The sequence below is a fragment of the Oncorhynchus mykiss genome, chromosome 5, assembly GCF_013265735.2.
Source record: "Oncorhynchus mykiss isolate Arlee chromosome 5, USDA_OmykA_1.1, whole genome shotgun sequence".
NCBI lineage: Eukaryota > Metazoa > Chordata > Actinopteri > Salmoniformes > Salmonidae > Oncorhynchus > Oncorhynchus mykiss.
The window spans coordinates 41,471,390-41,489,266 of record NC_048569.1 but is presented as its reverse complement, the minus strand read 5'-3'; the positions used below and the strand labels follow the sequence as shown (position 1 = coordinate 41,489,266).

General features: G+C 44.4%; 1 protein-coding gene across 5 annotated transcripts; it reads right to left on the bottom strand.

Moving 5' to 3' along the window:
- Positions 1–213: 213 nt before the first annotated feature.
- LOC110523848 (RILP-like protein 1) lies at positions 214–15,973 on the bottom strand. 5 transcript variants are annotated; one of them, XM_021602908.2, is made up of 11 exons: positions 15,648–15,973; positions 12,622–12,769; positions 8,406–8,524; positions 7,873–7,971; positions 5,338–5,481; positions 3,559–3,726; positions 2,579–2,629; positions 2,340–2,494; positions 2,063–2,170; positions 1,765–1,852; positions 1,068–1,192 (listed from the first exon to the last, which is right to left on the bottom strand). In XM_021602908.2, exons 1-11 carry the CDS (start codon positions 15,933–15,935, stop codon positions 1,187–1,189), a joined length of 1,374 nt encoding a protein of 457 aa, XP_021458583.2. In that variant the 5' UTR covers positions 15,936–15,973; the 3' UTR covers positions 1,068–1,186. The 5 variants fall into 5 exon arrangements, with proteins under 5 accessions (XP_021458582.2, XP_021458584.2, XP_021458585.2 ...); XM_021602907.2 differs by lacking the exon at positions 1,765–1,852 and having other exon boundaries at positions 214–1,192; XM_021602909.2 differs by lacking the exons at positions 1,765–1,852; positions 2,579–2,629 and having other exon boundaries at positions 214–1,192.
- Between the last annotated feature and the right edge of the window lie 1,904 nt (positions 15,974–17,877).

Here is a 17,877-nt window from a genome sequence, read left to right as displayed (position 1 = left end):
TTGTATTTATCATCATTAGTCATTTAGGTCAACATTGGATCATTCAGAGATCCTCACTGAACTTCTGGAGAGAGTTTGCTGCACTGAAAGTAAAGGGGCTGAATAATTTTGCACGCCCAATTTTTCAGTTTTTGATTTGTTAAAAAAGTTTGAAATATCCAATAAATGTCGTTCCACTTCATGATTGTGTCCCACTTGTTGTTGATTCTTCACAAAAAAATACAGTTTTATATCTTTATGTTTGAAGCCTGAAATGTGGCAAAAGGTCGCAAAGTTCAAGGGGGCCGAATACTTTCGCAAGGCACTGTATCATGTCTTGACTGTTCTTTCCTGCACAATGATGACCCTGGCCTCTCTACTGCCTATCAGCTATTTGTTTTTGTTCTTGTGGAATTATATTGAAAATCGGTGCAGATTTGAATGATTTTATGTGGTATGATTGCTAGTTAACTTATTGCAGATCCACTATTGTCACTATGTATAGAGAGCAGGATAGAGTTGACTGTATAGTAATCATGCAGAAAAGTGTAGTGCATAAGGGAAGTACCAAAACACCTTGATAGGGGAGGTGCAAGCAAACAGATGAGGAAATGTGACTATATGGAAGACATTATATAGTAAAACCTGCTAAATGGGGAATGTAAGCCAGGGAAAAAATACACCACCCTCCCCTGTGCCCAATAAAAAAAATCACACAACCCTCCCCAAAGCAAAAAAATATGTTTGACAACCCTCCCCTATTTTGGACCAACTCCCCACCCCAGTAAATTTCAAACTGTCCCTTAAGTGCTACTGCAGCTCACATGGTGGGCATGGGCGGGGCATTACAGTGAGATGGTTCTGAGTGACCTCATCATAAAGCGCTGTCCAATTACGACGTCACGTTCTCCTGGTAAGACGTTGCACTCATCAACCAATGGTTGCGTGCCACGTCATTGACTATTTCATCGCCTGACAGATTGCTATAACATGTGATGTGGTTAGCTGATACTTAAAATACCTATCCATGCGTTGTAAGATCTGGCAGGCGTCAACAATGCCTGGTCAGAGGAACGTGCCCTATATGTGCTGCAAAGCCTCCTGGGCCTGTTCGGTGTACACCTCATCCTTTCCCGCCCACGAGCTGAAGCTGTCTTCAAACTGTGCATTCCGCTGGGAGTTCCGCCTCTTGTCGCGAGAGAAGAAGCTAAACCTGAGAGATGAGAGGAAGCGAGGATGGAAAAGTACAGAGAAAAGAGAGACAAAAAAAGTGTACTTCACTACCCAGCGTCATTGTTGCCGTATGTCCTCCAGACATATTCTTTAGTCTCTCATGACTTTAGAGTTCTGTGGTTATAACTGTTAAAATACGGAGACCTGAGACGCATTTCTACACAGTGAGTTCTGAGATGAGACAAAGTGCATCATGGTTAGAGTTATATGCACAAAGCAACAGAAGCAGAGGAAAAGCAATAGTTATAAAAAATCTGTTAACGGGACAGGAAGTGAATACACACCCTATTCTGACTGGCTGATTTGATCATTCAAATCATCTTTCCATTGGACAGTGATTTAGATAGCCCCACAGTCAGCCAATCAGAATATAAACATCTACAACGGATGAGAGGGTCCATGCAGGTGCGATAACCAGGGCCCAGAGTTTTTACTGGTCAGATCACAAAGTCAGGAATAACTCCTGGCCCCACCAATACGACATACAGGGGAAGAAGGTGTTAGCTAAGACAGTGAGTGACACAGAGGCCAACCAATAACGGGGGGTCGTACAAGGGATATGAGATGTCTGATTGGCTGTAAAGTGGGGTCATCTGAAATCAAACCAGCTGCCACCATCGGCATTATGGCTGTGAAGATCCTGTCACACAGAGGTACACACACAGAGGTACACACACACACACACACACACACACACACAGAAAGACAAGCGGAGATAGAGGGAGAGGGAAGAGAGGGACCACATCAAACACAGCCCATTTGATTTATTTCCTTTGGCTGTGAGATACGTTGCTACACCCAGTTTGGTGTAGATCAGAATCCAGTGTATCTGCGGGTGTGTGGTACGTACAGGCGTTTGATTCCTGACTCGGGCTGTGCGTTGGGTCGGGGCCGCGCCCTCAGTTGTTCGGGAGAAGGGGAAGGAGTAGGGGGGCCGGTCTCGTCCTCCGCCTCTTCACTGGAGAGAGAGGAAGAACAGTCATCACTCCACCATCATCATTGTCAATATTGTTGACTCCAATACTGTTAACTTTTAACTTCTTAAATTTAACCTGACAACTTGTGTTAATCTCATCTGATTAAAAAAAAACATGTTCTGTTTGTATGGTGAAAATAAATAGGGCTGCCTTTTGTAGTAGGCGATCTCCTCCTGCAGCATGAACACTTTGGCCTTGAGCTCGTTTCTCTCGTGCAGAACGTCTCTCAGCTCCTGCAGTGTGAACCGGGGCCTGTTGGGATCCTTCTGGTCCAGGCCTCCGCCCTCCTCATCACATAGCGCCTCCTAGTGAGGTACAGCCACATTACACCGTGGGACGAAGGAAGAAAGGAAAGGAAGGAATAGAGGACAGGCAGGAAGGAGGGATACCTTGGTAAAGTGTTGGAACAGAGCAGGTGTGTCCTCATCACACATCGCCTCCTAGTGGCACAGGAAGAGAACTGTAGGTCAGACACTGGGCCCTGTTCCAATACTTAAGAAATGCACCCTTCTCTCCTCCCTTCCTTCATTCCCTACAGCCAGAAGTGCACCTCAGGTTGAGATACTTCAGACTAACTCACTGCATGCAACCAACAGAGGTCAGTCATGCAGAAAACAGTCTTAAGCCACGCTGTAGCAAATGGCGTGTGAAAAAATAGGCACCAAGGACAGTCATGCTATAATCGTTACAGGCTGAGCTTGTGTTCCGAGGTCCCGTTGGTACAAACTACATACTCTGCTATTGCGTGTGTTGCAGGGACTAGTCCATGTGCTGTTACAGGGGCGTCAGAGCAGTCTATGTTTAGAGGTGACAGCTGCAGTGGTACGGTCTGCCCCAGTGGGTGTAGGGACAGTGGGTTCTCACACGCACACACAGTCTGACATAGTTGGCACAGGGATACTTGACTCACACATGCTTTGTGCCGTCATAATCAACAGTTAGGGTGCACATACTGGGGTAGTAGAACTGCAGGCAGGAGCACACACACACACACACACACACTCCCACATACACACTGTGCACGTTTATAACACACCCCGACACACACGCCGACTGTGCACATACTCCAACACAAAACCTCACTCTTCCTCTTCCTCTTCCTCTCAAACACACACCCATGTGGTAAAGTTAGGGAAAAGGGTTCACTGACTCAAGGTTGGCTGAATCAAATACACAGCCCTTGAAATGCAATCAAACTTCACAATCCCACACGCGTACAGGTGAATGAGGCAGCATCTCAACTCTGTGCTCTAGCGATAGCAGCGTCAATAGGACACTGTTTAAGGGGACAGTGTGTGGTGCAAAGGTTAGAGGTCACGGCAAACACACCATTCTGGGGGCGGCTAGCTAGCTAGCACAACAGTGTTACCCATAGCAACACTGCCTCTTCCTCTACATCCTCATCATCGTCATCCAGGGACGGGAGGCGCGGGGCCGGATCGTACCCCCCCAACATCAGCTCAGGGTGGTAGTGACTGTCTGGTTCTGGCCAGCCCACACCCTGAGCCCCCACCTCTGAGGAGCAGGGGCTACCAGGCTGTGAGGGGGAGATATTTTTTGTATTGTACCTTTATCGAGGGTTAGTCATTGTAAAAGAAAAGTGACAACATAAATGGTACTGCAGAGTACTGTGGGTGATATGTGTTCCACTTTCTGTATGAAGTCTGTGAAAAATCTGCTTTTCATTCGGCTACCAGTAAACCAGTTTGGTGTGCATGTGACTACAAAGGTCATTGCCAGGTCACTTTTAGCTGTCCTGAATTGTCTGGCTGCCTTTCTGTCTCTGTCTACATGTCTCTGGCTTGCATGCTGGTTGGCTGGCTTGCTGGCTGTGGAGGGGTAGAGAGGGGGGGGGCTATTTCTGTCCTGCCCCCCTTCCCTCCACCTCCACCTCCCACCCCTCATATGATAGCCAGGTCATGTTTTTCAAGGAGACTCCGGCTCTACAGGCTGTCAGTCAGACTGCTATAAACTGACTCAGGCTGCAAAGATTTTCTCATAGATGTGAAAAGAAAAGATAATACTCTGCCAGCGGCCGCCAGGGTTATAATGAAGCACATAGGGCTGCTGGGGGCAAGTCTCCCTGTAATAACTGTGCAGGTGAGCCTTAACTGTGTAGCTGCCAGTGTGCCTGGCTGGTTCTACCAACCTGAGCAGGTGTTGTTATTACCTGTGCGGAGGAGGGGGGCTGGGGAGGTGTTGTTATTACCTGTGCGGGGGAGGGAGGCTGGGGAGGTGTTGTTATTACCTGTGCGGGGAGGGGGGCTGGGGAGGTGTTGTTATTACCTGTGTGGGGGAGGGGGGCTGGGGAGGTGTTGTTATTACCTGTGTGGGGGAGGGGGGCTGGGGAGGTGTTGTTATTACCTGTGCGGGGAGGGGGGCTGGGGAGATGTTATTACCTGTGCGGGGGAGGGGGGCTGGGAGGTGTTGTTATTACCTGTGCGGGGGAGGGGGGCTGGGGAGATGTTATTACCTATGTGGGGGAGGGGGGCTGGGGAGGTGTTGTTATTACCTGTGCGGGGGAGGGGGGCTGGGGAGATGTTATTACCTGTGCGGGGGAGGGGGGCTGGGGAGATGTTATTACCTGTGTGGGGGAGGGGGGCTGGGGAGGTGTTGTTATTACCTGTGCGGGGGAGGGGGGCTGGGGAGATGTTATTACCTGTGTGGGGGAGGGGGGCTGGGGATATGTTATTACCTGTGTCGGGGGAGGGGGGCTGGGGAGGTGTTATTACCTGTGTGGGGGAGGGGGGCTGGGGATATGTTATTACCTGTGCGGGGGAGGGGGGCTGGGGAGGTGTTGTTATTACCTGTGCGGGGGAGGGGGGCTGGGGAGGTGTTGTTATTACCTGTGCGGGGGAGGGGGGCTGGGGAGATGTTATTACCTGTTGTGGGGAGGGGGGCTGGGGAGGTGTTGTTATTACCTGTGCGGGGTGGGGGCCTGGGGAGATGTTATTACCTGTGCGGGGGAGGGGGGCTGGGGAGGTGTTGTTATTACCTGTGCGGGGGAGGGGGGCTGGGGAGGTGTTGTTATTACCTGTGTGGCTGAGGGGGGCTGGGGAGGTGTTGTTATTACCTGTGTGGCTGAGGGGGGCTGGGGAGGTGTTGTTATTACCTGTGTGGCTGAGGGGGGCTGGGGAGATGTTATTACCTGTGCGGGGGAGGGGGGCTGGGGAGGAGGCTCCTCTAAACCCTGAGGCGTGTCTCCTTGCAGGCGCTCCCTTAAACGTGTCACTTCCTGCCGAAGTGCTCCCATTTCCTGTACCCGTGCTTGAGCTCCCGCCTCCAGTTCCACCTTAAGATACAAATATAATAATATACTGAACAAAAATATAAAGGCAACATGTAAAGTGTTGGTTCCATGTTAAATCATCTGAAATAAAAGATAGCAGAAATTTTCCAGATGCACAAAAAGCTTATTTCTCTCAAATTTTGTGCACAAATATGTTTACGTCCCTGTTAGTGAGCCTTTCCAAGATAATCCATCCACCTGACTGGTGTGACATATCAAGAAGCTGATTACACAGGTGCATCTTGTGCTGGGGACAATAAAAGGCCACTCTAAAATGCACAGATCGTGCAATTGGCATGCTGACTGCAGGAATGTCCACCAGAGCTGTTGCATGAGAACTGATTGTTCATTTCTTGACCATAAGCCGCCTCCAACGTCATTTTAGAGAATTTGGCAGTATGTCCAACCGGTCTCACAACCGCAGACCATGTGTAACCACGCCAGCCCTCCACTTCCGCCTTCTGGGATCGTCTGAGAACAGCCACCTGGACAGCTGATGAAACTGAGGAGTATTTCTGTCTGTAATAAAGCCTTTTGGTGTGAAAAAAATCATTCTGATTGGCTGGGCCTGGCTCCCCAGTGGTTGGGGATGGCTCCAATTGTCACACCCTGGCCATAGAGAGGCTTTTTATTCTCTATTTTGGTTAGGCCAGGTTGTGACTAGGGTGGGCGTTCTATGTTCTTTTTTCTATGTTTTTGTATTTCTTTGTTTTTGGCCGGGTATGTCGTTGTCTGTCGTTGTCTCTGATTGAGAACCATACTTAGGTAGCTCTTGCCCACATGGGTTTTGTGGGTAGTTATTTTCTGTTTAGTGTGTGTTGGGGACAATAATTGTGACCACCAGTTTCGGTTGTGCCATTTGTTACTTTGTTATTTAGTGTTCAGTTATATTTATAAAATGCCGAACACGTACCACGCTGCACCTTGGTCCTCACCTTCTTCCACCAAGGTAGCTCTTGCCCACATGGGTTTTGTGGGTAGTTATTTTCTGTTTAGTGTGTGTTGGGGACAATAATTGTGACCACCAGTTTCGGTTGTGCCATTTGTTACTTTGTTATTTAGTGTTCAGTTATATTTATAAAATGCCGAACACGTACCACGTACCTTCTTCCACCAACAGACGTTACACCCAGGCCCACCCATGGCTGCGCCCCTTCCCAGTTATGTGAAATCCATAGATTAGGTCCTAACTTGCTGACTAGACCGGACAAGCGCGCGCGTCCGCGTGTACCATCGCTCACATGTGGATTTTCTCCATCCACATCAGGACACAAAGATTGATATATCTTTTTTTTTTTTTTTACCCCTTTTTTCTCCCCAATTTTGTGGTATCCAATTGTTGTAGTAGCTACTATCTTGTCTCATTGCTACAACTCCCGTACGGGCTCGGGAGAGATGAAGGCTGAATGTCATGCGTCCTCCGATACACAACCCAACCAGCCGTAATGGTTCTTAACACAGCGCGCATCCAACCCGGAAGCCAGTCGCACCAATGTGTCGGAGGCTACACCGTGCACCTGGCAACGTTGGCTAGCGCGCACTGCGCCCGGCCCGCCACAGGAGTCGCTGGTGCGCGATGAGACAAGGAGATCCCTACCGACCAATCCCTCCCTAACCCGGACGACGCTAGGCCAATTGTGCGTCGCCCCACGGACCTCCCGGTCGCGGCCGGTTACGACAGAGCCTGGGCGCGAACCCAGGGACTCTGATGGCACAGCTGGCGCTGCAGTACAGCGCCCTTAACCACTGCACCACCCGGGAGGCCAAAGATTGATACATCAAAACAAACTCTGAACCAACTATATTCATTTAGGAAAAGGTCGAAGCACATGAAACATTCAAGGCAATTTAGCTAGATAGCTTGCCGTTGCCAGCTTATTTGTCCTAGGATATAAACATTGGGTTGTTATTTTACCTGAATTGCACAAGGTCCTCTACTCCGTTAATTAATCCACAGGTAAAAGGGTAAAAGTTAGTTTCTAGTAATCTCTCCACCTTCAGTCTTCTTCTTCGGACTTTATATGGAGGTTGGCAACCAACTTTAAGGTGCATTACCACCACCAACTGGACTGGAGTGTGCACCTCAGTTCATCTTTCAATCACCCACGTGGGTATATGCTCCTAAAAACCAATGAGGAAATGGGAGAGGCGGGACTTGCAGCTCGTCAAGCGTCAAAAATATAACCAAGTTCTATTTTAGCGCCTGGCTACGCAGACGTTCATTGAAGCGGGCGAGCACGTTATTTCAGTTGACTGATTTCCTTATATGAGCTTGTTAAAATTGTTGAACTTATATTCTTGTTCAGTATACATTGTTGAAGTACTTCTGAACTATTTTGTTTTTCAAATACTGTGGGTAATAAAATATGTATTACACATCCTAAGGCGCCGAACCTTCTGCTCGATGAGGGCTTTCCCCTGAGCTTCCACCACGGAGATCTTGTGGCGCAGGTCATGGTTGATCTTCATCAGACGAGACTGCTGCTGCTGGAGCTAGAGATATTGAGGGATGGAGGGGAAGGGAGGTGCGGGGAGGGAGATGGATGGATGGGTGGAAGTAAAGAGGGGGTAGAAACAAGAAGAGATGGTGGTAGAGTGAGTTGGAGAGAGAGTTAGGGGACAGGCGGAATAGAGAGGAACGTGGGGCCCAGAGAGGGAAGAAGTACAGGGGGATGTGACAGAGGGAAACAGAGGGTCAGGCCATTGATCCATCAAATCAACACACTTTAATAAATAAACAAATCCCCCCATAGTCTACAAGCAGTCCCTGACCCCTAACCCAGTCTCCCCTTGACACTGATCTAAGGTCAGTTTTGTATTCTACCTCCTAATGGTTAAGGTTGGGATTGGGGAAGGGTCAGCTGATCTTAGGTCTGTGCAAAGGGACATGTTCTACCCCAAGCAAGCACCCATCCTGCTGCCCTTACTGCCTCAACGTCCTCGTTCTTGAGCGTGAGCTCGCGGTCTTTGGCTCGGATCTCGTCTCTCTGCTTGTCCACCACCTCCTTCAGCTTCTTCATCACCTGGCGCTCCCGCTCCGACATACCTGGCAACACAGCAGAGAAAACATGGCAGAGCAGAGAGGGTTAACTCAGTATGGATGAACAATATAAATACCTGGCAGCCAAGACACAGGAGAAAGGATCCAACTTAGAACAACATGAATACTCTGTGTGAGTATGTGTATTATTTGTACACCTTTTGTACTGCACTAGAGAATAAATCAAGTGATTATGAGCACAGCAACCGAGTTCCTGTCTGTAAGCCCGACTAGCTAGGTTTAAAATAGCAAACAGTCACACATACGTACTTGATATCTCTGACACAGAAACGGCGCACCCGTGGCTGACGCACAGCCCTGAATATCAGCAATGGAGGAAGCCAGACTTTAAAACCTCAGTCAGGACTGAGCTGGTGGAGAGGGGACTTAGTGGGGACTTATGTGTGCGTGATGTGTGATTATGTAGTGTGTGTCTAGTATAGGGATGGGCATGAGTAATCGACTCAAGTACTCGAACGAACGTCAAAACTCGATCTTTAACCAAAGATCTACTTTATTTCAAATACTGTAAAAGTATTTGGTGAAATGTGCTTTGTGGCTGTCCGAATGGGTAAGTGAAATGTATCCTCCCAAAAATGTTGTCTTGAAGACAACGTTAATTTGCTTTGACTCTAGTGTTCCATTTGTACTAGTGCATTTGTAGGGTACAACGAAAAAGAAACCAAGCCAAGCATCCCACAGTTCTTCTCCCTAAATTCCCTATCCCCTCCGTGTCTTATTCACTCAATTGTGTCCAACTGATCTCTCTACACACGCGTGCTGAGAGTGCACACAAAATCCCGTAAGGTCTACACAATTAATTGCCTATAAAACTCTACAGGGCCTTCAGAAAGTACTCACACTCTGACTTTTTCCACATTTTGTGGTGTTACAGCCTGAATTTAAAATGAATTAAATCAAGATTTTTGGTCACTGGCCTACACACAATACCCAATAATGTCAGTGGAATTATGTTTTTCTATAAAAAATTAATTACAAATGAGAAGCTGAAATGTCTTGAGTCAATAAGTATTCAACCCCTTTGTTATGGCAAGCCTAAATAAGTTCAGTAAACATGTGTTTAACAAGTCACATAAGTTGCATGGACTCACTCTGTGTGCAATAATAGTGTTTAACATAATTTTTTGAATGACTACCTCATCTCTGTACCCCACACATACAATTATCTGCAAGGTCCCTCAGTCGAGCAGTGCATTTCAAACACAGATTCAACCACAAAGACCAGGGAGGTTTTCCAATGCCTCGCAAAGAAAGGAACCCATTGGTAGATGGGGGAAAAAATAAGCAGACATTGAACACCCCTTTGAGCATGGTGAAGTTATTGGATGGTGTATCAATACACCCAGTCACTACAACGATACAGGTGTCCTTCCTAACTCAGTTGCCAGAGAGGAAGGAAACCACTCAGGGATTTCACAATGAGGCCAATGGTGACTTTAAAACAGTTACAGAGTTTAATGGCTGTGATAGGAGAACTGGATGGATCAACAACAATGTAGTTACTCCACAATATTAACCAGAGTGAAAAGAAGGAATCCTGTACAGAATAAAATATTCCAAAAACATGCTGCCTGTTTGCAACAAGGAACTAAAATAATACTGCAGGAAATGTAGCAAAGCAAATAAGTGTTTGTCCTGAACAGAAAGTGTTATTGTCTGGGGCAAATCCAATACAAAAAATCCAATAATCTCAGGATAATAAAAGAAACTGAATGGAGCTAAGCACAGTCAAAATCATAGAGGAAAGCCTGCTTCAGTCTGCTTTCCACCAGACACCGGGAGATGAATTCACCTTTCAGCAATACAACAACCTAAAACACAAGGCCAAATCTACACTGGAGTTGCTTACTAAGAAATTACAACAATACTGAATGAACACTTATTTTAACTTAATATAATACATAAATAAAATCAATTTAGCCTCAAATAAATAATGAAACATGTTCAATTTGGTTTAGAAAATGGAAAAACAAAGTGTTGGAGAAGAAAGTAAAAGTGCAATATTTGCCATGTAAGAAAGCTAACGTTTAAGTTCCTTGCTCAGAACATGAGAACATATGAAAGCTGGTGGTTCCTTTTAACATGAGTCTTCAATATTCCCAGGTAAGAAGTTTTAGGTTGTAGTTATTATAGGACTATTTCTCTCTATACCATTTGTATTTCATGAATCTTTGATATTGGATGTTCTTATAGGCACTTTAGTACTGCCAGTGTAACAGTATAGCTTCCGTCCCTCTCCTCGCTCCTCCCTGGGTTCGAACCAGGAACAACGACAACAGCCACCCTCGAAGCAGCGTTACCCATGCAGAGCAATGAAACGCTAACTAGCCAGCAATTTCACTTCGGTTACACCAGCCTCATCTCGGAGTTGATATGCTTGAAGTCATAAACAGCGCAATGCTTGACGCACAACGAAGAGCTGCTGGCAAAACACACGAAAGTGCTGTTTGAATGAATGTTTACGCGCCTGCTTCTACCTACCACCGCTCAGTCAGATACTTAAGATACTTGTATGCTCAGTCAGATTATACGCAACGCATGACACGCTAGATAATATCTGGTAATATCATCAACCATGTGTAGATAAATAGTGATTATAATTGATTGATTGTTTTTTATAAGATAAGTTTAATGCTAGCTAGCAATTTACCTTGGCTTACTGCATTCGCGTAACAGGCCCTTTTGGAGTGCAACGAGAGAGAGGCAGGTTGTTATTGCGTTGGACTAGTTAACTGTAAGGTTGCAAGATTAGATCCCCAGAGCTGACAAGGTGAAAATCTTTCGTTCTGCCCCTGGTCGAGGCAGTTAACCCACCATTCCTAGGCCGTCATTAAAAATAAGAATATGTTCTTAACTGACTTGCCTAGTTAAATAAAGATTAAATAAAGGTGTAAAAAAATAATTTTAAAAAGGCAAATGAATTCGACCATTCCGATTAATCGGTCGACCTCTAATTGATACACCATCCAAAGTGTAATTAATATACCATGCTCAAAGGGATGTCTGTTTTTTTGGGGGACCCATCTACCAATAGGCCCTTCTTTGTGACTCATTGGAAAACCACACTGGTCTTTGTGGTTGAAACTGTGTTTGATATTCACTGCTCGACTGAGGGACCTTACAGATAATTCTATGTGTGGGGTACAGAGATGAGGTAGTTATTCAAAAATCATGTTAAACACTATTATTGCACACAGAGTGAGCCCATACAACTTAATACGTAACATGTTAGGCACATTTTTGCTCCTGAATTTATTTAGGCTTGCCATAACAAACGGTTTGAATACTTATTGACTCAAGACATTTCAGCTTTTCACTTGTAATAAACATTTTATTAATTTGTTTTAAAAAAATTGAAAAACATAATTCCACTTTGACATTATGGGGTATTGTATGTAGGCCAGTGACATAAACAAAATCTAAATTTAATTAATTTTAAATTCAGGCTGTTACACAACAAAATGTTGAAAATGTCAAGGGGTGTGAATACTTTCTGAAGGCAATGTAAGTATATGGGGCAATTTAGCATTTAGGATTGGTTATTGGTAATGGCTATGATAAATGAGACATTGTTTCGCACTGTTGGCATACAGATAAATGCGCAAATATTTGTTTTCTGGTGCAGGCCTTTTGTTCTAAACATTACAGTCCTAAACAGTCAAAAATGTCAAATGTCTATCCCTAGTCTAGCAGGTGTACGAAACACTGGGTGGTCTGTCTCTGTGCTCATTCTCATGTGTGTTTGTGTGCAGGGGGACTGTAGCCCCTCTGTGACATCACGACAGAGCCAATCATGCAGTGATGAGCCTGGCTCAGCCTCAAACACAGAGAAGGCCTCCTTTGTGTGTGTGTGTGTGTGTGTGTGTGTGTGTGTGCGTGTGTGTTGAGAGAGTGCGAGCAAGCAACAGAGAGAGAGAGAGAGAGAGAGAGAGAGAGAGAGAGAGAGAGAGTGTATACAGTGTATATGTATGTGTAACCAACATTCTTTAAAAGAGGCAATTAAGTAATATTGTCATTGTGTGCATGTATGGGTTTAGACTGTAGGGTGTAGAGTAAAGGGTTTAGGATTCAGGGTTTAGTACCTTCGTGCCTCTGCAGGTCCTCTTCACTCATGGGGTCTTTGATGGACATGTTCGTAAGGAGTGTTTTGTTCTCTTCCTGAAGCTGAGCGATCTGAGACAACAGGTCCTGGGCCTCCCCTCTCCATACATCCTCTACCAACTCCAGCTCCTACGCACACACACACACGCACGCACGCACGCACGCACACACACACACACACACACACACACACACACACACACACACACAAACACACAGAGTTAACAAACACACACTCCATACATCTTGTCTGCACGCACACACTCCAAACACAGACTCCTCTCCTCTCCATTCATGCCTGCTCACAGCCCCACCACAAACACATCCTTAAAATGTGGTGTTTCCACCATATTACTTTAACCAATTCAGCCCTCTCTGATCAATGGTTTGAAAGCACACAAGGAAAAGAAGCCATTTGGGCTAATATTAGGACGTGGCCACAGACATACCACTGAGCCATGATTTGTTTGAGTAATCACACTCAAAAAAAAGGGTTCCAAAAGGGTTCTTCGGCTGTCCCCATAGGAGAACCCTTTTTGGTTCCAGGTAGAACCCTTTCCACAGAACCAAAAAGGGTTCTTCAAAGGGTTATCCTATATAGGGACAGCCGAATAACCCTTTTAGGTTCTAGATAGCACCTTTTTTCCTACAACATGTGCATTGGTAGGCTATACAAAAGGCATCCGTTTTGTTGTCAACCTGAACTTTTACAGTGGCTTTCTCCTGTCTGTCAATGAATGTCTTCATCCTCGTGACGTTTAAAGATAGTTGGTCTCATAGACTATACTCTGGCTTTACTGTCAGCTTTACTGTTGTTTGCATAGCCTACACACTAAAAACAAATGGTTCTATATAGTTCCAAATAAGGGTTAATTGGCTTATAACCATAGCAGAACCCTTTTTACTGCTATATGGAACCTTTGAAGGTTCTATAAAGAACTATGCTCATAAGGTTCTAAATGGAATCTGTATGGTGCTGTAAAGAACCCTGTCCTAAGGTCCTATAAAGAACCATTACAAAAACCTCTATATAGCACCAATATAGGGTTCCGCTATGCTTACAACCCTTTTTGGGGCTATATTGAACCCTTATAAATGGTTCTTTAAAGAACCTTTATGGAGAATGGTTCTATAAAGAATCTTTCTAAATCTCAAAGGATCCTTGTAGAACCATCCAGGGTTTTTCATTCTTGGTTAATAGCCATGTTAAATTGTAAAAATGCCTTCGATGTTATTATTGTGTTAATTAACAAGTTGAATCAGGTGTGCTAGCTCTGGAACGGCTGGGGGTCCCTGAGGAAAGAATTGAGAACTACTGACTTATTTGTCAACCGTTCTTAATTGACACAAGGCCATATGTGAGTCTTTCACAAGATACTGTCACTGGCCATGGTCACATATACACCCTATATACAGCAGTATGTGGACACCCCTTCAAATGAGTGGATTCGGCTATTCCAATCACACGCGTTGCTGACAGGTGTATAAAATTGAATGCACAGCAGTGCAATCTCCATAGACAAACATTGGCAGTAGAATGGCCTTACGGAAGAGCTCAGTGACTTTCAAAGTTATAGGGTGCCACCTTTCCAACAAGTCAGTTCATCAAATGTATGCCCTGTTAGAGCTGCCCCGGTCAAGTGCTGTTATTGTGAAGTGGAAACGTCTAGGAGTAACAACGCCTCAACCGCAAAGTCGTAGGCCACACGAGCTCACAGACGGGGACCCCCCGAGTGCTGAAGCGCTTAGTTAGTTTCACACGTCCCCATGTGCTACAATCGCGTAACACAACAGATTAGATCAACTGGAGTGACACTCTCGTGCACAAAACGAGCTGTGAACAGTGCACGAGCCAAAATATTCTAACGAGCCACAGCCACTACATTTTAATTATCAATAAAGGGGAAATAACCCTTTTTTTGAACTGCTAAGAACCATTGAAGGGCTCAACAGGTTATTTGGGTTAGTATGGTTCCACATAGAACTATCACCCTTCCCAAAGAACACTTAAGGAACCCACATTTTTCTCTGGCCTACTTAACCTTCTACTGAACATTTCCAAAGCATTTATTTTAAGTTTAAGTTTAAACATATCATCTTAAGCATTTCCAGGGGCCATAACTCTACCTACATGTACATATTACCTCAACTTACCGGTGCCCCCGCACATCGACTCTGTACTGGTACCCCCCCTGTATATAGTCTCGCTATTGTTATTTTACTGCTGCTCTTTAATTATTTGTTACTTTTATTTCTTATTGTTATCTGTATTTTTGTAAACTGCATTGTTGGTTAGGGGCTCCTAAGTAAGCATTGTGGGCATGTGACTAATACAATTTTATTTGATGTAATAAACATGGCTCTCTTGCCTAAGTAACATTCATGTCGTGACACACTTTATTTGAGTCAGGAGACACATCTCAGTCAACCAATGACAGGCCAGTTTAACTCCCACCATGTCACTGTCATGAGACCAGCAACGACATTTTTATTTTTAGTGCACCTACTCTGACTGTCGCAGAGGGACATGATTAGGGTAGAGAGATATGCCTTCGTGTAAACGCGTTATAGACCTACTATGCACAGTAATGCACTAGTCAAGTGAACACTTGTGTTGTGGCCCTATATATTTTGTAAGAGCATATTTCTATCCCCAAAACATCCTAAGTGATTTTCTGCGACATAGCAGCGATACAAAGAGGTAGGCCTAATTGTAACAATATCCTCGGTCAATGAAGTGTCATTCACGTCAGAGACCAATTTTATTTGGGCATATCAGTTAGATTTTCTAAATGCTTAGTACACTTTCCAAAGTTATTGTTAAAATAATCTCATTGCATTCTTTTCATGATGGCATGACAAATGAGTTGTCTTCTCTTAAACTTTTCTATGTTTGTTACCATTATTGTCATATCTGCACCAAACATTATTTGGCCTACTGTTATCAATTATGTTTGGTTACAACTTGGCATATTATTAATCTTATCATGTATAAACTAATTATGACCTTCTTATGTTTCTTCTCTTTCTCCAGCCGGTCCATCCGGTCCAGCCGTAGTTTGTCCAGTTCCAGCCTCAACTCTTCTGTCTCCGGGCTGATGCTGTTCCTACTGACCATCACCTCCAGGATCTCCAGCACCCGCACCACTTTTGGCATGAGCCTGGACAGAGCCTCGCATCCATACTGATCAATGATCCGCTCAAACTCCTGGCCCACCACCGCGGCTATGTCATACACGTCCATAACCGTTAAATCGGCCACATTCTTCTCCAACGCTGACCCAAACTCTTCCATGGCTGACTGGGTGGGTGGGTTTGTATTCTGACTGTCCCCCCGCTCTGGCAGTTTTCCGCAGTCTCTCCCTGCTTTACCGGGCTATTATATTTCCTTCGACACAACAAACTTCGTCGCCTTGGAAAAAGTATTTACTTTTGGTTGTTCTGCAGGTTCTGTGTGTATCGTGTCCACGTCAATAAGTACAGATGCGTATCGATTGGGGTTTTCTACTCGCGTCGGACATCTTGTCAGCGATTTTTGATCAATTTGATAAAATCACCCGCCTTCCCATTGCGGTTCTGCTGCGCTGTCGTTCTCTCCCGATTATGTGGTCAGATTGCAGTTTGTAATGCGCATGTCAGGAATATCAATCGGTTGAGGTCGCCGCTAGGGTGAATTTGAAAAATAAATAAAAACATGACATCTCAGTCTCAGTGGTGTGAGAAGAAGATATTCAGTTGTGATATTAATTGTTCTGACAGATTTAGTGCACGTCTATGGTAATTGAAGAGCCTACAGTTAAACAGTCTATGATCCGAAGTAATGAGGGGAAAAGGACTAGACATCACATAGGCATCCTAATTAAGACCACAATATTAGAAATCAGATCAGTGTAATGCCTGGATTGTGTTAATTATACAAAGGATAACATTGACTGTGTGAAGCCACACTGAACTGCAGTATACTGTCAAATAAAAAGGCACAATATGATATAAACATGATCTTTAAACCAAAGCCATACAGATGTAGGATTTTAATTTGATCACCCTGTTACAGGACACATTTCCTGCAATACATGACATGTAAAACGTTTAGTATATTTGAGGTTTAAACAGGCTTCTGAAGTTTGTAATTTCCACTTAAAAATGTCAGACTTGATTTTCCCATACGAAAAATGTACCAACCCCTACAAAAATGTCCATTAATTAAAATCCACATAACGATTTATATTTCCTGTTGCTGCAACATTATTTTCCTGCTGTAGCAAACTGGATCAAATTAAGATCCTACATCTGTAATAGTCAACCAAATCCATACATTGGTTTTATACGTAAACATACAATTCAATTAGGCTATAAGGCCTAATTCACAGATAAAACTATAAAATACAGACAGACAAACATACAGAAAATTAGGTTAACAACGCTTGTTTTCTTTAATTGAGTGAGTTAGTTCGGAGAAGGAGGAGAAAGAGGAGGAGGAGGAATTAGAGAGGAGGGGAATGAGAAAAAAAGAGGAGAGAGGGAAACAAACACCAAGGTGCAATGGGAGGGGTTATGACATGGCTGCACGCTGGAACAAAGTGTTACTTTCCTCCTGAAGCTCAAAGCAGTCAGCTCAGTTGCACAAAGTCTCTGGTCTAGTTGAGTTTCCTTACACCTAAAAACAACATACTCAGGTAAGTGGAAAGACAGAATGGCCTGGGTTGGTGAAACTCTTAGATAGAAGAAAATAGAAGAAATGCAATGAGCTTTTCCAGTTTTAATGTTTCCATTGAGGGATAGTTTAGTTGATTTGGTCATAAATCAGCTTGTGAAGATATAGCTCACCACTACATTTGATATTAGTGCATACTTGAACACTGCATGAGAATGTGTGACTTGAGGCAATATCATTTGTTGAAGTACAGTACTTCATGTACTTAGTGTGTAGACATTATTTGCTCTGTAAACTGGAATACCAAGTGTCCACATACTGTAGGTTTTTACTGTAAAAATTCAGATTAGATATCATTTCTAGAACTCATCATAGTCTATAAAATATGCACATGGGCGCTGTTACTGTTGCATTGGAGGATAAGTTTGAGGCCCTAAAGTACTGGTGGCATGCCCCTCTCTTCCTGCAGTCCATATGAAAAAAAGACTATAGTATACTATATAAAGTGTAGTATTTACTATAGCAATTACTGTAGTTAATTTTTGCAGATAATACTGTATTATTTACTATAGTGTTTTTGTTT